The sequence below is a fragment of the Salvia miltiorrhiza genome, unplaced genomic scaffold (genome assembly GCF_028751815.1).
Source record: "Salvia miltiorrhiza cultivar Shanhuang (shh) unplaced genomic scaffold, IMPLAD_Smil_shh fragScaff_scaffold_112_2, whole genome shotgun sequence".
NCBI classification, from domain to species: Eukaryota; Viridiplantae; Streptophyta; class Magnoliopsida; order Lamiales; family Lamiaceae; genus Salvia; species Salvia miltiorrhiza.
The window spans coordinates 1,215-22,336 of record NW_026651402.1 but is presented as its reverse complement, the minus strand read 5'-3'; the positions used below and the strand labels follow the sequence as shown (position 1 = coordinate 22,336).

General features: G+C 43.6%; 2 protein-coding genes across 3 annotated transcripts; both read left to right on the top strand.

The window, feature by feature from the left end:
• The first annotated feature begins 4,862 nt into the window (after positions 1-4,862).
• LOC131002348 (zinc finger CCCH domain-containing protein 66-like) lies at positions 4,863-8,232 on the top strand. Of its 2 annotated transcripts, none has more exons than XM_057928838.1 (7): positions 4,863-5,280; positions 5,575-5,747; positions 5,846-5,905; positions 6,496-6,606; positions 6,726-7,022; positions 7,139-7,360; positions 7,691-8,232. In XM_057928838.1, the coding sequence occupies exons 1-7, from the start codon at positions 5,226-5,228 to the stop codon at positions 8,048-8,050; spliced, it is 1,278 nt and encodes a 425-aa protein (XP_057784821.1). In that variant the 5' UTR covers positions 4,863-5,225; the 3' UTR covers positions 8,051-8,232. The 2 variants fall into 2 exon arrangements, with proteins under 2 accessions (XP_057784821.1, XP_057784822.1); XM_057928839.1 differs by having other exon boundaries at positions 4,869-5,280; positions 5,562-5,747.
• A 2,063-nt stretch (positions 8,233-10,295) lies between these two features.
• Positions 10,296-13,546, top strand: LOC131002332 (uncharacterized). The gene is made up of 4 exons (XM_057928825.1): positions 10,296-11,524; positions 11,599-12,341; positions 12,431-13,183; positions 13,358-13,546. The coding sequence occupies exons 1-4, from the start codon at positions 10,651-10,653 to the stop codon at positions 13,544-13,546; spliced, it is 2,559 nt and encodes an 852-aa protein (XP_057784808.1). The 5' UTR covers positions 10,296-10,650.
• Positions 13,547-21,122: the final 7,576 nt, after the last annotated feature.

The following is a 21,122-nucleotide window of genomic DNA, read 5'->3' as shown; positions in this document are numbered from 1 at the left end:
CTGGCTTTCTTCCTCAGCCACCTCCTCCCTCCTCCTCCGTTCCACTCCATCGCCACCCTCCCTCGTCCACCGATCAGTATTGGATTCGCGGTGGTCTTCAACCATTCGAGCTAGAAGCTGAATTCAATTTCGATGATGAGTATCCCCTAGGGCTTGGGGTCGCCGATGGCATGGAGGAAGCACAGTGCGAAACTGGAGAGGAGGCGATCGAGGTGATGTCGCCCCTAGATTTCTCCCCTATACTTTCCTTAGAAGCCGACTACGGAGGAGTGGGCGAGTGTGTTTCCATAGCCGATAAAGAGTGCAATGCAATGTTCAAAGAACATGGATTGTTGTTAAAAAGTGATGAGGTGATGTCGTTCTAACTTAATTTGTTGGTGGTGCTATGATTTGTTGATATCTGATTCGTTGTGATGAGCTAGGGTTAATTGTATTCTTTGCTATGAACTTGTTATGATGTGCTAGGGCTAATTGAGTATGTGAGATCTGAACTTGTTATGATGAGCTAGGGTTAAGTGATTTCTTTGCTCTCAACTTGAAAAATATAGGTATTTCTATAATGTGTAGTACAGTATAAATAGTGAAGCTACATTTAGTTGATTTTATATTGAATCTCAAATTGAAAAATGCAGGTTTTTCTACAATGTGTAGTACACTATAAATAGTGAAGCCACATTTAGTTCAAATTAAAATTAAAATCTTAAGGTTTAAATGATTTTTAAGAAAAATCAATTTAAAAACATTTTTTTAATTAGTGAGCGGTGTATTGCATGCGCCCTTCTTTCTCTCTCTCCTCTAGAGCCCGACGCAGAAAAAAAAGACCAGGAGCGAGCCTCGGGGTGCGTCACCGGCAAGGAGCTCGCGTGAGCCGGGCGCGCACCGGCCGCTCTGTGAGCCCCAATGTAGATGCTCTTAGATATTGATGATTTTGCTTTATTTTTTGTGATACATTTTTTACATAAGTACATTTGTATAATAAATGTAGAAGAAAAATCTAAAAAGATAACGATTTGATATCAATTAGTCAAAATTTTAGAATTTATAAGGTGTTGTCTCATGAGTACTCTCTTCGTCCCACGAATCTTGACACGTTTGGTTTCGACACAGAAATTAAGGAGTTGTAGATTAATGTTTTAAGTGTGTAGTTAATAAAGTATAAAAGTGATAAAGTATGAGAGAAAATGTAATAGATATTACCTTATTTGGAAATGTGTCAAGATTCGTGGAACGGCCCAAAAATGAATACGTGTCAAGATTCGTGGGACGGAGGGAATACAATATTGAGACATTAGGGGTAATTTAGTCCATTTGGATATAAAATGCATATATTTATAAAATTAAATATTTTTCATTTAGACTTAATAATGGACGTGGGCATTTTAAGTTTTCACTCTTAAAAAAATTGACCTATTTCTTTCTTTAAATGCTAAGTCAACTTCAGATTAACTTTGTTACTCTTGTTAATCCAAGGATGTGGATATAAAATGCATATATTGTTACTCCTGTTAATCCAAGGAATGGGGCATCATCAGATCATCAGGACGAGTTTTGCTCTCATACAACTATGAGTTTTGCTCTCATAGTATGTCTTCTTCATTTGTCATGAATTATAACATGAATAATATGATTTCTACTTCCGAAAAAAATGAGTTGTTATATATTTTAAGCATCACATGTTATCCTAACCTAAGCTTATTCTAACTATATGTAAATTGTGACGCCCGGAGACAAAGTGCGGAGTGATCGCTGATGCAAAATGAGGCACGGACAAAGAGCGGCTCCGATTAAGACTTCCATACGGAGGGGCGCAGGGATGAACCAGAACACACCCGAACAAGAAGGATTATGAGAATATGCATGTATAAGACTGCATATTAGAGGATAACTTAAATGATTTGATAGGTACTACTCATATCAACAAGATGCATCATCTTTTCTGGTGCCCATGTGTATGAAACTCCAAGGTTAAGCGTGTTTGGCTTGGAGCAATTCCATGATGGATGATCCCCTGGAAAGTTTCTCGGGATGCGTGCGAGTGAGGACAAAATACGCTAGAAAAGACTCATGTTGTTATGTGGGGACAACCGTCAAGTTTGGAGCCAGGTTGTTACATTAATATAGTAAAATTATGTTCAAAATACTAAATATATTGAGAATTGCGAATGTATGTGAATACACGTGATATAAGTCAATAATTTCTACGAATAAATTAATGTAACACATGAATATGCATTTTTGTCTGGGTTCGAATATTGGATGAGGCAAGATTTTCACTATATTAACTGGATACGGCCATTCGTCTTGATAGTGTTCTATGTGAAGCACTGATGAGTGTAGAATTAATCCTAATAGTAGAAAATAGATAAAAATGGAAAATGACACAAGAATATATGTGGTTTGATCATAATGATCTACGTTCACGGAGGTTGCCTGAGTTTTTCACTATATTTGGGGAGTGATTACATTTTACATGGTGAATAAATGAAAAAGAAATCCCCTAATTTAATAATGAAACTCCGATTTATAAGCATCAAAGTAAACCTAGCATTTAGGCCTATTTGACCCCTAAAGCCCATTAACCCAAACAATTAGGCCTAAGCCTCGTTATACTGGTCTGCATCTTGGAATCGAGTTGTCAGAGCTGGCGTGTGACATAGCTGGAAGGCGGAGGTGAGCTTTGCCAAGGCGAGAGTCAGGTCAGCCTTGTTAAGTCAGTACTGTACCAAATATTTAAAATAATCATAATAATAATAATAACAACAACAACAACAATAAAAATAAATAAAATTCATTTTAAATTAAATTATTACTTACCGACGGATTAGTGACGAAAATAATAAAAATAAAATTAATATTAAGTTAAATTGTTATTCTACGGCAGATTAACGCCGAGAGTAATAAAAATTCTCTCCAATAAAAATAAAAATTTTAATTTAAATTAGTACTTAACTATGAATTAATAATAAAAATAATAAAATAAAATACTAATTGATTATTAATTAAATATTAAAGACATTGAATATTAAGATATTTGAATTAGTCACTACTAATTCTTAAATTTTTATTTGTAGTCTCACTCTTTCTTACATACAGCATGGTCGGTTTCCATGCGCCCACACCACACCACACACCCTTTTTACAAAAGGGGTACAAATTCCAATTATGTGGGGCCCATGGAATTCCATGATCCGACGGCTGATACTCCATCATAGAAGATCCAAGAAACCGGTTTAATCAACGGCTGAGATCTCCCTGCTTCTAGCCCACGCTACTACTTTTACCCCGTTCAACGGCGGCGATTTTTCGCATTTGGGTATTACAATAATACAAATTTAATTTAATAAAATAAAATTCTCTGTATTTCGCGCCCAATTCCTCTTTTCCTAGTACCATACGCCGTAGTTACATAAACTATGATGTTCCAAATGACATAAAAGCCCCCCGCGAATACCATACTAGTAATTAATTTATTTGGCTCTAAAAAAAGTAAAAATAAAATTTGATTCATGAGTATTACAAAAACAACATTGTTGCTCTGCCATTTGGTGACTTTTTAGTGAGTTTTAAATAAGGGAAGTTTATTAATTTTTTGATTTATATTATAACTTTTTTATTATCAAAAAAATACATAAATGTAAGATTGTTTCTAAATCGTTTGATTTCACTCAAGTTTAAACAACGATGCAGACCAGTAATAGGGTGGAATAGGGCAATTTCGCCCAAATTCAATCTGAATAGTCTCACGACTTGTAATTTCTCATTGCGACATTAGATTGGATTTGAATGAAATTGCTCACCGTGAGGCAATTCAGAATCAATCTTAAATTTATGATTTTTTAGCAAAAAAGAAAAATCATGATATAAACTACTACATTCGTCCTGCGAAGCTTGAACAGTATTCATTTTCGGGTTGTCCTGCGAAGCTTGAGCATTTTCCTTATATGTAAAAGTTTTTTTTCCCTTTATTTACATTTTCACTTTTTCACATATCACACTTAACACATAAAATACTAACTCTTTTAAAACACGTGCCGAAAAGAAATTGCTCAAGTTTAACGGGGCGGAGGAAGTATAAAATTAGCAAATTTTAGGTATTTTCAGACAATAAACCCTTTAAATAATCCAAACAACTTAAATTTTCATATGAATGTGTCTACAAATTATTCAAATATGTAATGTTAATGATCAATTTTTATTTTTGATGCTAGTTAAAAAACTCTTATCTGGTTTGACGTGTTTTATTGTGATTTCTGATAGTATGATTTCGTGGTGGAACGATAAATTTGTGGTCGGAGGTCTTAATTAGAATCTTTTAGATGTCTATAGATCGAAATATCATATGCACATTATAATTATAATGATCAAATTTTAATTTTGAAAATACTCATGTAATTCGTTATATATTTTTATTCCATACACAATTCTATTCATTCTCCTCTCCTCAAAAGCAATTTAATCTTTCTAGTTTGAAGACAAATGTTTTCAACTCATGTTTTTTTTATGGCTATAGTATACTTATCATTTTAAAACCTATCAAAAAGTTGCTTTTAAATTTTATGTCCAAGTTGTGGAAAATGAATAAAGTCATGATTTTGACACATGAAATCTAAGTCAAACAGAAGACATCTAATTTATTACCATTTATTGCTCAAAAATAAATTTTTTTCCCTTTATTACCAAGTCGATCAATACATGTAAGGGGACTTTTTATCTTACTCGTGTAGTATTTCAATTTAAAATTTCGACATTATTATGAAAATTCGGAGCTCAAGAATTAACAAACCCAGGGGCAAATACGTCTTTTCACCACACGCCACGACTACCTTTTTTGTTCTTGTACATGACAATGACAAAATTATTTGGTGAAATTAAATTTAATATATTCGTACACGAGTGCAAGGAAAATCTTTCGCAAGGATTCGCAGTTCAATTTTGGGACTTTTTCGAAGATCTGAAGCCCAGCTCTAGAGAGAGAAATCGAATAATTTTATGCGAGTGATGATAGAATCCGAGTGATATTAATTTTGTTTTTTTGTTTTTTTTTTAATCTTCTCCTAATTTTTTCCGGCATTAAAAGTTGGCGTGATTTCTGAATTTTGATCATAATCACACGCATGTGTATTGAGTGGGGGGTAGCAATTTAAAATCGGAATCCAAACCACAAATTCCACAATACAATCCTCGTATTGAGCACACAGTGTTGGTGTAAATTTCTCGAGAAATCGATGCCGGGAAATCGGAAATTTTCGAGGAATGGTTCGACGTCGGACAGAGTTGACGGTACGGGTTTCGTTTTTAGCAAGATCAATTTTTTTTTCGGATTTAATTTCTGTTTTTGTTTGTATTTTTTTGCTTCATCAATGTTGGTGTAATTTAAAGCAACGATCTTTCGTATTGCTTGATGATCGGTGTTATTGATAATGGGGATTGATTGATTGGTTGCATCAGTTTTTGATTCTTAGATAAAACTTGAATTTTGAGTTATCATCTTAGCTCAGCTCATGTTTCTGAGCTAGTGTGCGTGTGTGTGTTTCTGTTTTTTGGGTTTAATTTTGAGCTAGTTGATTTTGGCAGAGGCAATGAGAAGGCTAAAGGTAGAAGAGAGTGATGATAATGGTGGAGCGGGTGATGAGCTGGGATCCTACCCGGATCGACCGGGCGAACCCGATTGCATATACTATTTGCGGACAGGGTCTTGTGGTTATGGGAGCAATTGTCGTTTTAATCACCCCTCTAGTGCAGGACAAGTATAAATCTTCATGAACATTATCATCATCATCATCATCTTCTTCTTAAATTATGTAGTTCGTGCTTCGTGTGTTGATTCGTTGGTGGCTATGGCTAGGTTTATGGTGTTAAAACCAGCAGTGAACTTCCTGAGAGGGCTGGACAACCAGATTGTGGGGTAATTTACTTTTCTCCGATTTCGTATTTTCTTCTACATGTGGAAGCTTATATTTGTTGATAATGGTTATCCTCACTAGTCACCAAATCATTGAAGTTATCACTTTTACATTTCTGCGGAATGTTCAATTTGGATCAATTCGTTTTTCAGTTGTTCCTCGAAGATCATTTCTGATATTGCTTTTAAGCAAATAGGCTGTTAGTTCTTTCCTACCTTTACTACATTAAGCAGTGGCTGTTTAACTATGCAGTTCATTTGCATTTATTCCTCTTTACTTATGGTAATTAGCTTGTTGTTATAGGCGAGTATTAAATATGCAGGCTACACTTAATAAGGTATTCCGTTACTTAAGTTCGTTAACCACCTCTGTTTTTGGGTATATTTTACATTTTCCTACTCAAATCATTTAACTGACTTGTCTTGTTGGCCACTTGTTGATCATATATGGTGTTGGAGGCTATTTGTGTTCGATGACTTGTTAGTTAGTTATCTCTTCAAGCTTTCAGTGAGCTTGTGATACGTCGAGAGATATGTTCCATGATTGTACAATAGTTTGTGCTGATTCGAATAGATTATATTTTGTCTTTCAGCACTATCTAAAGACGGGCACCTGCAAGTATGGGTCGACCTGTAGATATCATCATCCCAAGGATAGACAAGCTGATTTCTTGTTGAATATGTTGGGCTTACCAATGCGTCAGGTGCTATATCTTCTATAATCCGGTCGTTCCATTTAGATTTGAACCGTCAAGGTTTGGTACACAGTCAAACCACGAGCAATGAATCTCTATAGACGTTGAATTGGTTGTACATTGTACAGGACGCGAAGCCCTGTCCTTTTTATATGCGCACGGGGTTATGTAAATATGGATATGCTTGCAAGTTCCATCACCCCCAACCTACATTAGCGGCTGCGAATGTCTTACCTGTAGTGGGACCCGTCTATGGTTCAGGCGGCTCTGCAGTCGTTCCTTCATCTGGTGCATCATCTGCAAGTGTTGCAAGTGTTTCAGCAGCATCCTTATCAAAGGCAACTTATTTTGCTAGCTCTCTCCAAGTTCCACAGAGCTACATGCCCTTATTTCTACCTCCATCACAAGGATGGAACACATATATGGTATGCCATTTTCGTTATAAACGTTTTTGGTTCATTATTTTCGGGTCATCTTGTTCTTGCCTCATTCCTCATATTTAGCACACATCGTGCATTCCATTGTCTGTCCCGTTTGCTAGGGAGGCGCCAGTCCGTTATCTGTCACCAGTGTCCTCACTGGACCAGTATCGAACGGGCAGCTGTCTTATCTTCCCGAAAGACCAGATCAGCCAGAATGCCGATATTTCATGGAACACGGGAGTTGTAAATACGGATCCGAGTGCAAATATCACCACCCCAGAGAAAAGCTCTCACAATTAGTTTCAACTTCTCTCGGCCCACTCGGGCTTCCTCTACGACCTGTAAGTTACTTCATACCTTCATCTTCATCACTAGCTAGGTAGTGCTGAGTAGCTACGTCGAGTTTAGAATTTGTGGTAAATTGGTGTTTATAAACGTGATACTCCCTCCGTCCACAAAAAAATTGTCGCATTGTGGACGGCACGAGTTTTAATAAAATGTGAGTGGAGTTGTGTGGACCATACTATTATAAGTTGAAGTGGCAAATTTTTTGTGGACGGACTGAGAAGGAAATTGTGGCAAATTTTTCGTGGACGGAGGGAGGGAGTACATGATAGTTATAGGTTTCGTTGGTTGTGAATTGTGACGACTGGGCATCTGTTTTAATGCAGGGTCAACCCGTATGTTCGTATTACAGCCTCTACGGACTCTGCAAATACGGCCCTACCTGCAGATTCGACCACCCGATGGACGGGCACAACTACGCGTACAGCCTGAGTGTCCCTCCTCCGGCCTTTGCTTACTCTTCTCCGGCCCCATATCAGAGAACAACGTCCCTGATGCCCGTAGCCGACGCCTCCCCCACCAAATCATCCAAGTTGAGTGACTGGATCAAGAAGGAAGCAACTGTCAGCGACAAGCATCTTCAGAACTCGAATACCAAGAGCGTTGGGGAGTCGCTCGACCAGTCTGATTCCCTCCCGCACTCGTCGAAGGCCTCGTCCGAGGTTCATCACGACGAGTCCGACTGACGTGCTGTCGAACAGCCGCCTGTAACCACCCGCCACCACCTACTTTGTGATGGTCTATTTTTGGCTGATCTCTTTTCTTGAACTCTTACCTTTTGAAAGTGGATGCTACTGTTAAATTTATTTTCAAGACTCAAACAGATCTTTTTCTTTTTTATGCCAATATTTCTTGGGTTTTGTCTTAACCTTTTTTGGGTGAATGAGTTGAAAGGAAAGAGTTGATGAAATGGTTGTTGTCAATCAATGAGACAGTGGTAGAGCCTGAGCAAAAATATTAAATAATATTTATACTTTTTTATTTATTTTAATTTTCAAACCAATACATTTCATATTACTTTGAAAAGTTAACTAAAGTTATTAAAATAAATATTGAATAATATCTATACGATTTTATTTATTTTAACTTTCAAACAAATACAATTCATATTACTTTTAAAAGACAACTAAAGTTATTGTTAGCGTGTATGTTTTTAATGCTAATGCATTCTTAGTGATTGTTCATTTTTTTCTTTCATCTTTTATTTTTCTAATAATTAAAAATTATTACTTTATATCTAAAATTTTATAAAATGTGCAACTTGTTAACAAAAGATTTTTTAAAAGTACTCTATAGACATAACTAATCCAACTATTTTTATGTTTTACACCAACAAAAACAAAACTTCTCAATATATATTACAATAACAAATAAAAAAGTAATTAATTTTAAAATCACAAGATATATTACAATAATCATAAAAATAATTTTAAGATTGAAAAGATACAATGATATAGTATATGAATCTCATTATCATAAAATTCATGTTTGGTGTACATAGATAATTAGAACATACTCTCATCCGTTTATGAAAATTTTAGTATTTCATTTTTTGAACCCCTTATATTTTAAACTCTTGGGTCTTGGCTAATACACTGTATTAGCTAATTTAGTACAGATCAATCTAGTGTTTGGTATTATTTAGTAATAATGCGAATGACCCGGTTTAACCCCACGACCCAGTATTATTAATCCAGATTTCATAGGATTAATAATACTACCTCCCCCTAGGATTAACTTAAACCAGGATATTCTGTATTTAGCCATGATAGCAAACACCAACTCAGTATTAATAATCAGTCATTAAATATTCTGGTTACAAATTATCCTACATAATCCTTTACTAAAAACCAAACGAGCCCTAGTGAATTCATTTTTCTACTCATTCATATTTAATATTTATGGTGTTTACGGAACCAACACCTAAATCTATGAAAGGAAACGTAAAATTCTACCTAGTCGAGAAGGCTGGAAAGAGTAAAAAGAGTTGATCGAGAACCTTGCTCAAGAGAGAAAACAACTGTAGTATTCGAAAATATGAGATAGCGTAAGAAATAATACACGAGCTCGGACCCTATTTATAGATTTACAAGCGGAGGGGTAAAATAGTAAAAACATCTTCGGTGCATGCGTCCTGCGTGGTGGAAGGGTACGTTGGTAATTTCAATAATACGCGGGAGACCTTCCCGCGCGTTTATTGGCTCCTCTGATGGAAATGTCTTCTCTGGCGAAGGCGTCTTCTCTGGTGATATTGACATCTCTGGCATGAGGGACTCCTCTGGTAAACACGTCTTCTCTGGCAAGGGCGTCTCCTCTGGCGGTAGTGACTTCTCTGATGGAGTTGACTTTTCTGATGACGATGACCTCCCTGACGATGGTGACTTTTCCGGCGCGGATGATTTCTCTGGAGGAGAGGGCTCCTCTGTCAAGCATGACTTCTCTGGTGCGGATGACTCCTCTGGCTAGAGTCATTCCTCTGATGGATGAAACCCTTCTGGTATAAATGGTTCTTCTGACCCATACGGCTCCTCTGATGAGAGTGGTTCCTCTGATTTGTACTCTCTCCCTACTCTGCATATATTGCTCCTCACCAACCACTCCCCCCTCTAGTCTGGTTGAACCGGGTATTCTTCACGTTCAACCAGTGGTGTGTTATCAGCATCAAAGCTTTGTTATTTTCCTTGGCCCCTGTAAATCATAAAGACATAAGCATTTTGACATTTTGACATTATGAGAGTAAAAAGAGACCCTGTAAATTGTTCTCTGGCATTTTTGTTACTCCCGCTCCCTAGTCTGGCTAGTTCACTCTGGAGAGGTGCAACTAGTCAGAGGACTCGCCCGCGTGGATGATGTCATCCGCATTAAATGTCTGCTCAGTCTACAGTATTTTCCCCGTACCCGAGGTTACTTTTTAACCTTTGCGTCCTTTCGCCTTTCCGTATAAATTCCCATCCGTTGATTTCTTCCTTATGCCACGTGCCGTTCATCCCGCGTGCTGGTGGTTACCCGCGTACAATCTTACTTAGCCGATTCGAACTCCCCTTTTTTCACTATTCTTCTTCTCCAAGTTTTCCGAGCGAATTTTCTGCATTTTTCGGCGATTTCCTCACTGTTCCGGCATTCTCCCACGACCCTTCTGCTCCAGGTTTTACCGTCCATCTTTTTCCGGTCTAGGTAACTCGCGTATCCTCTTCACTGCAATTTTGTATTTAATCGTAGTGTAGTGGTATAACTGTTGGTGCTCTGATTGAGCGTGCTAGAAACCCTAGGGTTGGCATCTCCCATCATGGCCTGCACCTCCGCCCCTCAACCCTCTCGCTCGCCCTCTCCTTCTGCCCAAGACCCTTCATCTTCCTCCCCAACGCGGACAGATCCTGAAAATCTTCCTTCCCCCTCTACTTCTGACGAATCTCAAACTGCACCTCCTCCTTCTCCACCTAGGAGAAAAGGGAAAAAGCCCCGCCTACCCCCCAAACGTATTCCTCCATCCCGCCTTAGTGTCGCGGAGGTGGAAAAATTGAAAAGCAAATGTAGGCGTCCTGATGGTTTAAAATTCGAGGCCTTTTGTAAGGATTCAACGCCTCCTGAAAGCCTTCGTCATCCCAAGGTGATAGTTGTTTGGAAAGCTCAAATAGATGCTGGTTTGAGACTCCCTCCTCCTATTCTGCTGGTTGATGTTTGTAACTATTTTCACATCCCCTTTTTTCAAGTCGCTCCTTCTGCCATTCGGAGATTATATGCCTTTCACGTTTTGTGCCGCGCTCACGGTGTTGGGGACACCGCCAAATTGTTCTGTCAGACCCAGACTCTCCGCATGCAGGGCAATCCCCTGTATAGCTTTGCTGCTCACCCGAAATATCCTACCACCTTCCTTTCCTCTCTGAATTCTTTCGATAAGGGTTTCCTGAAATATTATTGTTATGTGCGCACCCCTTTCGGCAACTGGCGCGATTATGGTGCTTCGGAGCTGGAATGGCATACAAGTCGCACTACTTATAAACCAGCCTCTTCCGAAGTCCCTTCTACTCGTGACCAGAATATTATAGCTCACCTTAATGCTATGAATAAGGCCCACCCTCTAGACTGTAGGTACCTGGCCGAGAACAATTCCTCTCTGGCATATAATGGTCTGTTTCCCCTGTATCCAGAGAGATCAATAGGTAAAAAATATACATTAGAAAATACATTAGCTCTTGTTATCCTGCTTTTAATGGTGTAAAATTTTGGTTTGCAGATATGTCTTGGAGATCGAAATGTGGGGACAATTTGCCTGACACCCCTTCTCTTGCTGGCCGAGGAGCACATGGCTCGGGCGGTTCTGCTTCCGGAACAAGTCCCTCGGAGCAACCTGCTGGGTCCGAACTGATCCCTATTCCCCCTGTAGTTGAGATCCCAGAGAGGAATGTGGAAGCTTCGCGCCCCTTTGATGCGGAGGAAGTTGATGCGGGGGCCCTTGTTCGCAGGGGTAGACACTCCAGCGTTGGTGATGTCACTGGCACCCGTGAAGAAGATATCCAAGTCGTGGATATTACTGATGAGGTTCCTTCACCTGATTCGGCTCCCGATGCCACCCTTGCTGATCTTACGAAGAAGCGGAAGAGAGGTTCCCTGATCTCTATGGGTGAGAAGGAGAGACAAGAAGGCCTGAAAAAGACTGGCAAGTCCTCAGAGCCAGCGAGGAGGTCTGCTGGTGGTGTGAAGATTCTCACTCCTGCTGGGGACAAGGGCAAAGGGCCAGCGAAGAAGTCAGCTGGTGGTTCCAAGGTTCTCCCCTCTGCCGGTGGAAAGGGTAAGGGCAAAGCTGCAATGCCCTCGGCTGACGAACCAGAGGATCTTGTTCCTGGACCGATTTCGAGCTTATCGGGGCAGGAATTGATTGACGCCTTGATAGCTCGTGTCCACTCGAAGGACCAAGAGAAAATGGTGAAGCTGACCCGACCGGCTTTAGCTACTCAGCTCTGCCGGTTGGCCCTTCAGGTATCCTGCATCTTATGCTCTTTATTAAGAATTTTTTAAATTACTAACCTTTTTATGGTTTTGTTGGAACCCATTTTATCTTCTTGTAGGTGGAGTCAGGGATGTGGGGGGCTGTTAAATGCATCCATGACTACGAAACGGCTGAGAAAGAACGGGAGAAGGAACAGGCGGACATCGCCAAGCGTGATGACGATGTCGCCGGGGTAGTAGAGCGTCTGAGTAAAGCTGAAGCGGAGATCGCTGATCTGAAAGATAAATTAGCTCAGGTGGAGGTGGAGAGAGCATCCTTGGCCTCCGAGTTGTCGAGAGCCACAAAGGAGAGCCATGAAAGCTTAGTCAAGTTCAAAGCTGGTTATGAAAGAGACTACAGGGAAGCCAGGCGGGGTTGGAAGAGGATACTTATGGAAGCTCAGAACCGCGCGTTCGTTCTGGGGGCTCGAGATCAACGCCTGGAATATTTCTTGTCTCCGCGGGGTCAACATTTCCTGGGGTTGATGCTGGAAGGTACTCTGGAGGCTTTCAAAAAGACTCCCGAGTATTTGGCGGATTTTGGACCCCTCTTTGCTTATGTGATAGAGCAAACAGCTTCCAAGGCATTGGAGATGGCGGGGGCCACCCCGGAGCAACTTGCCACTTTGAATTTCAAAGCCCTGATGGATAATCTCCAGGATGAGGAGATAAATAAGCGGATGGGGATCCCTGCGCATTCTCCAGAGAAGCCAGAGTGGTGGTACCCGGTGCTAGAGAAAGCCATTCCCTATTTTTCTCTTGGGGTTGGATCTGACTTGCTACCTTCTGCTCCCATATATGCGCCTGCGTTCTCTGCTACCCTGGCGCGCTTTGTGAACCGCCTGCGGGATCCCTCTGGCGAGAGTTCTCGAACATTTTCTCAGTTCGGCCTAGAGCCTCCCCTGCCCTCTGACTTAGCGGCTTCTGCCTTCACCGACTCTGCCTCTTCCTCTGCCGCGGTGGAACAGCTGTTCAATCTGTACCAGAATGAGGATCTGTATGTGCAGGAGGCTGCACCGTTGTTGGATTTGGGAGTTCGTCTTCCCCAAGCGAAGGAAACTGGCCTGTTGCCCGTGTTCTCAGAGAAAATCATTTCGGGTCATGCTTCTGCAAGTGGTGTTCCTTCCAGGGCTCCCTCTGCCTCTGCTCCCGTCTCCTCTGCTGTTGCCCAAGCTGCCCCTGTTCCTCCCTCTTGATGTTTCCCTCTTTCTCTCCTGACTTTACCAAAAGAGAATTTTGTAACTCTTTAATTTGTACCAATTAAACACTTACCGCCGGTTTTTGATGTACAGCTTTGCTTCTTGCGCGTGCTTTAGTGAAATTTCGTTCCCCTCCTTGCTTCTTTTATCTCTGTTATTTGTGTTGTTTTCGCTGCCTGTTGAGGTGGGGCTTATATTTCCGTCTTTCCCCTGTTGATTTGAATTGGTTTATTATGATTGTTGTTGATGCTTCTCTAATCCCCTCCCTTGGAATTGCTTTAATTTCTTGTGATGACTCCTTTTCTGCGGATTGAGATGACTCCTCTGGCGAGGATTGTGATGACTCCTCTGGCGAGGATTGTGACTGACTCCTCTGGCGAGGATTGAGATGACTCCTCTGGCGAGGATTGAGATGACTCCTCTGGCGAGGATTGTGATGACATGACTCCTCTGGCGAGGATTGTGATGACTCCTCTGGCGAGGATTGAGATGACTCCTCTGGCGAGGATTGAGATGACTCCTCTGGCGAGGATTGTGATGACTCCTCTGGCGAGGATTGAGATGACTCCTCTGGCGAGGATTGTGATGACTCCTCTGGCGAGGATTTGGTTAATTCTTCTAGGAAGGATTTCACCGCCTCCTCTGACGAGGATTTGGTTGATTCCTCTGGAAAGGATTTCACCGCCTCCTCTGACGAGGATTTGGTTGACTTCTCTGAAAAGGATTTCACCGCCTCCTCTGACGAGGATTTGGTTGATTTCTTTGCTGGCGATTTCGTGCTTCCCTTCCAAGCTGCTTCCCATCCGCGCTGCTTCCCATCCAAGCTACCTCCCATTCAAGTTTGCACACTCTGCGCGGAGCATGGAAGACCCGGAGGGTGCAACCAACTTTCGCGGCTTACGATTAAATAGTAACCCTCTGCGTGGAGCATGGAAGGCCCGGGTGGCGCGACCAACTTTCACGGCTTACGATTAAATAGTAACCCTCTGCGTGGAGCATGGAAGGCCCGGCTGGCACGACCAACTTTCACGGCTTACGATTAAATAGTAACCCTCTGCGTGGAGCATGGAAGGCCCGGCTGGCACGACCAACTTTCACGGCTTACGATTAAATAGCAACCCTCTGCGTGGAGCATGGAAGGCCCGGCTGGCACGACCAACTTTCACGGCTTACGATTAAATAGTAACCCTCTGCGTGGAGCATGGAAGGCCCGGCTGGCACGACCAACTTTCACGGCTTACGATTAAATGAACACCCTGCACGAGGCTTGGCAGACCCGGGGGGTGCACACCACCTCTCGTGACTTACGGTTAAGGACAACCTCTGCGCGGAGCATGGAGGACCCGGGGGGTGTAACCAACTTTCGCGGCTTATGATTATGTGCCACCTCTGCGCGGAGCATGGAAGGCCCGGATGGCGCGACCAACTTTCGCGGCTTACGATTGAATAGTAACCCCCTGCACGGAGCATGGAAGACCCGGAGGGTGCGACCAACTTTCGTGGCTTACGGTTAAAGGTCCACCCTGCACGGAGTTTGGCAGACCCGGGGGATGCACACCACCTTCCATGGCTTACGGTTAAGTGGACACCCTGCACGAGGCTTGGCAGACCCGGGGGGTGCACACCACCTCTCGTGACTTACGGTTAAGGACAACCTCTGCGCGGAGCATGGAGGACCCGGGGGGTGTAACCAACTTTCGCGGCTTACGATTATGTGCCACCTCTGCGCGGAGCATGGAAGGCCCGGTTGGCACGACCAACTTTCGCGGCTTACGATTGAAAGAACACCCTGCACGGAGCATGGAGGACCCGGGGGGTGTCCACCAACTTTCGTGGCTTACGGTTAAAGCAACCTCTGCGCGGAGCATGGAAAACCCGGGGGGTGCAACCAACTTTCGCGGCTTATGATTAAGTGCTATCTCTGCGCGGAGCATGGAGGGCCCGGGCGGCGCAACCAACTTTCGCGGCTTACGATTGACAGGAACACCCTGCACGGAGCATGGAGAACCCGGGGGGTGCGACCAACTTTCGTGGCTTACGGTTAAAGCAACCTCTGCGCGGAGCATGGAAAACCCAGGGGGGTGCAACCAACTTTCGCGGCTTATGATTAAGTGCTATCTCTGCGCGGAGCATGGAGGGCCCGGGCGGCACAACCAACTTTCGCGGCTTACGATTGTCAGCAACCTCTGTTCTGGTTGAGCATGACCCCTCTGCTCTGGTGGAGCGTAATTCCTCTGGTTTGCCCTAATCCTGCTGATAAGCAATTTTTGAATTTAAAAATTGGGACCTATGGGTATACACCCTACTCCCCCCTCTGGTGACATGTGCAATACTCTGTTATGAACATGTTGGCCCAATTATTTCTTACTCCCTTCTCCGGCCCATAAGCTCATGCGGGCCCATTACCCCTTAGCCCATTTCTTAAGCCCGGTATCGCCTCTATATATATCCTCTTCCGATCCTTCCAACCCTGGATTCTGCTGGATGTTTTGCCTCCCTAGATCGGTTGTAAGGCACTCAGGTAAGGGAATTTCCCCTCTAAACACTCACATCCCTGAAGTCTCCGCCTTTTCCCCTGTGCTTCTGGTGTAGATCTCTAACTTCGTGGTTGTAACGAGTGGAGTTCCCTTGCTTGAGTGTTTTATAACCAGGCTTCCCAGATCTAGACGTTGACTTCCCTGATTTGAGCGTTGATTCCTCAGATCTGAGCGTTGGTTCCTCAGATCTGACCCTTGGTTTGTTCCTCTTCTGTATTTCTTTTTTGTAGCATTTTGACTTGCTATTTTCCTTGATATTCTGCAGACACAAAGTGAAGTTGAAGTAGATCTGAGAGGTGAGCGTATCCCAGCCACGAAGAAGAACTCAGAGTGTTGGATCATGGAAGAAAAGACGTCCATCCCTGATGCTTGCTTTCCCTTTGACCTGCTAAGAAGCAGTTTTTGTATTTGTTTCTCCCTTGTCCTGCTAAGAAGCAGTTTGCATTTTGAATTTAAAAATTGAGGATTATGGGTATACACCCTACTCCCCCCTCTGGTGACATGTGCAGTGCTCTGCACGAACATGTTAAGTAGCATATGTAATGTAAGAAAACAAAAATTGAAATAAACAAACACAACACCAGGGAATTCCCTAGAACCACATATCTGTTTTATTGATATTATGGCCCCGAACCTCGTTAAAACCCCTGTGGGGAAAAAGAGTATCCGGTCTACAAGTGATTACTCCTGCTAAGAAGCAGTTATACATAGAACTTTTTGAGTGTGTTTATATTCCATGGTCTGGGTAGAGCTCTGCCGTCTGAATCCGACAATATGTACGCACCGCCTCCCAAAACCTCTGTGACGATGTATGGCCCTTCCCAATTGGCTTCGAACTTACCCACCGCCTTTAATGCATCAGCTCGCTTGAGAACCAAATCTCCCTTCGACAATTTCCTCACTCTGACCCGTTTGTCATATCCCGCCTTGATGATGCCTTTGTACTTGGCCGCTCTGATACGGGCTTCCTCCCTCTGTGCTTCCACCAAGTCCAGTTCTGCTCGGCGGAGCTCCTCATTGTGCTCAGTGTCATACGTGGTAATCCGGTATGATTCTAGTCGTGCCTCTGCTGGTATCACCGCATTGGATCCATACACCAGCGTGAACGGTGCCTCCCCTGTCGCCGTTTTTGGACTGGTTCGGTAAGCCCAAAGAACGGTATCCAGCTCCTCCACCCACTTCCCTCTGCTCTGATTTAGCCTCTTCTTGATGCCCTCACATATGGTCCTATTAGCCAATTCTACTTGTCCATTTGCCTGTGGATGAGCCACCGAGACAAAACGCTGTGTGATATCCATTCGGTCGCAGAAATCCGCGATCCTTTGCCCCGTGAACTGAGTCCCGTTATCAGACACGATGATGCGTGGCACTCCGAATCTGCAACAGATATTCCTCCAGATAAAACGTTCCACTGTAACTTCATCGATCTTGTTCACGGCCTCAGCTTCGACCCATTTGGAAAAATAGTCCACTGCCACAATGAGAAAGCATTTCCCTCCAGGTGCTGTAGGTAGCTTCCCGACTATATCGATGCCCCATTTATCGAACGGACAAGCAGCGTACATTACACCCATGGGCTCCCCTGGTATGTTGATTTTCCCGGCATGCCGCTGGCAAGCTTCACACTTGCGGACAAACTCTCTGGCTTCCTGATTGATGTGAGGCCAATAAAAACCTGCCCGAATTATCTTGCGTACAAGGTCTCGAAATCCGGTATGCCCGCCGCAGCAACCTGCATGAATCTCTTTCAGAGCAAAGTTAGCTTCCTCTGGCGATAAACATTTTAGCAGAGGTTGAGTAAAAGATCTTTTGAAGAGTTGATCATTGATTAGGCAGTAATTTTCATAGCGAGCCCTCTGGTTGGACTCTCTGCTTAGTCGTTCCCCTGTCTTCAGAAAGTGTATAATCGGAGCCCGCCAATCATCTCTGATTTCTACCGAGAATACCTGCGAAGTTTCCATCTCTCTGGTGTCACAAAGTAGAATGATCTCGTCGCTCCAAGTTTGCTCAACTGCGCTAGCCATGCGCGCCAGTAGGTCGGCCTTCGTGTTTTCTTCCCGAGAAATCTGTTCGAGCTTGAACTCCATGAATTTTTCTTTCATTTCGCTAATTTTGGTATGGTACGCCTTCATCCTCTGATCCTTGACACTGTAACCTCCCGAAAACTGTTGTGCAACCAGCTGGGAGTCTGTCTTTATAATAACGCACTCAGCTTTAAGCTCTGATAGGATATGAGCCCCTCTGACCACGGCCTCATACTCCGCCTCATTGTTAGATAACCGACAGGTGAATTTGATGGCGAACTGGTATGTCCCATAACCTGGCGAAGTAATATAAACCCCAATTCCGCACCCCTCTTTTGTCACTGACCCATCCACATAAGCCACCCAGAACTCTGGTATGGGACGACGAGTTGTTTCTTGTATGAAGTCTGCCAATGCTTGCGCCTTGATCGCCGTTCGTGGCTCGTACTCTACATCATATTCCCCTAGTTCCACAGCCCATTTGACCATTCTTCCCGACAAATCCGCGCGCCCCAAAACTTGTTTAAAAGGTAAAGACGTGCGTACCACCACTCGATGTGAAAGGAAATAAGGCCTCAGCTTTCTTGCCGTGATCATGACCGCCAGAGCCGCCTTCTCGATCTCTGTGTAGTTGAGCTCAGGGCCCTGAATAATTCTGCTGACAAAATAAATAGGTCTCTGATGACTTCCTTCCTCTCTGATTAGCACAGAGCTGATTGACTCCTCCCCCATAGCTATGTATAAATACAACGTTTCTCCCAGAACCGGCTTGGTCAGGGTTGGGAGTTTCGCTAGGTATACTTTAAGATCCTCAAATGCCGCGCGGCATTCTTCTGTCCACAAAAACTTTGTTCCCTTCCTCAGTACTTTGAAAAACGGCATGCTCCGTTCTGCCGATCTCGATATAAACCTGCTTAGGGCAGTGATACGCCCGTTCAGAGTCTGCACCTCCTTGATTCCTCTAGGCGGTGTCATTTCTAAAATAGCTTTGACCTTGTCGGCGTTGACCTCAATCCCTGCTGGCGTGACTTTATACCCCAAGAATTTCCCTGTTGTGACCCCAAAAGTGCACTTGGCTGGGTTCAACATGAGTCTGTGATCTCTGACTACCGTGAAGATTTCTTCCAGATCCGCCACATGGTCCTCTGCCCTGTTACTCCGTACGAGCATATCGTCTACGTATACTGAGATATTCTTAGCAAGCTGTTCTTTGAAAATTTTCTCCATCATCCGCTGATATGTGGCTCCTGCATTCTTCAGACCGAACGGCATACTCTTCCACCCATATACTCCGCAACAGACGGCAAAGGCCGTTTTGGCTATGTCTCCCCTGTTCATCTTTACCTGATGATACCCTTGGTACGCATCCATCATGGATAATAAGGCACATCCTGAAGTGGAGTCCACCAATTGGTCAATCCTCGGCAGAGGATAGTGATCCTTCGGACAAGCAGCGTTTAAATCTCGGAAGTCCACACACATCCTCCAGGTGTTTGTTTTCTTGGGTACCATCACTGCGTTTGAGATCCACTCTGGGTATTGCACTTCCACAATATGCCCAGCTTTCAATAGTTCATAGACCTGCTCTCTGATGGCAGCGTCCTTTTCAGCCCCAAAATTCCTTGTCCGTTGTTTTACTGGCTTGACCTTAGGGTCCACGTTGAGGCAATGCTCCGCCAACCCTCTATCGATTCCCTTCAAATCTGCGGTGCTGAAAGCGAACACATCCGCATTTCGCCGGAGACAACCAATGAGCTCTTCTCTGACTTGATCACTCATGGCCGATCCAATCTTAGTCTGGAAGCCCTCTTTCCCTGGAAATAACTCTATCATATTGCAAACATCGCTAGTGGACACCAGCGCGGTTTTCTCTGTGGAGTCTCTGTCTTTTAATAAATCCGCCAACTCTTGGCGTTCTTCTGCTGGGGCATGCACCTCGCCCACTTTCCCCCTCTTCCGGGCGTTCGACCCCTCTGTCCATCTTTCCCTTTTCTGCCCCGCTGACTGTGTGAGCATTTGCACGTGGCATGCTTTTGATGTCGTCTGATCGCCACAAACTTCTCCCACTCTTCCGCCCTCGATTGGAAACTTCATTTTTAGGTGAAACAAAGAGATAACCGCCTTGAACGCCGTCAAGGCGGGCCGGCCGAGTATGACATTGTACGAAGGTTTAGGCATATCCACCACTAAGAAACGTACCATCCTTGTTTTGTTGCCCGCCGCTGTACTGCCAAGAATCAACGGCAGCTCTACATACCCCAAGGGCATGACCATCTCTCCTCCAAACCCAAACAGAGGAGCATTTGTCGGCTCAACATGAGCGTTAATTCCCATATTTTGGAGACATTCCTTGTACAAGATGTTTACAGCGCTGCCCGAATCCACGAAAATACGGTGAATAATGCAACCAGCAATGTCTGCCGTGATGACCAACGCATCATCATGTGGATACATTAATGTGCGTATATCCTCTGATCCGAAAGTGATTGCCGGCTCCTCTGCCGCGCTGGTGACTTCCATGACCCTTTTAGGATAATACCCTGCTTTGACTGCTCTGACGACTTGCTTTTTAGCCCTATTTGATGTGGGCATCCCGTTTTCCCCACAAATCATGTGAACTTCCCTTCTATATGGGGGGGGAGGAAGATTTTGTCTATCTGCCCCGTCTCTGCGATTATCCTGGTTATCATCGAGCCTGCGATCTCTGTTGTTGTTCCCCTGCTCTCGTCGCTGATCCCGGTTATTTCTTTGATCCCTCTGATCTCGCTGATCTCTTTGATCCCGCTGATCCCTCTGATCAGTCCTCCTCTGACCTTCGTTTCCCCTGTCAATGAAGTGGTCGAAACATCCCTGGCGCACCAATAACTCCAATTGGTGCTTAAGATGTCCACAATATTTCGTGTAATGCCCGAAGGAGTTGTGATATTCACACAACTTATTGTTAGGCCCTTCCTGCGGCGGCCCAGTCCGGTAAGTCCCCGGTGCCCTAAAGAACGGCTGATCCTTTATTAG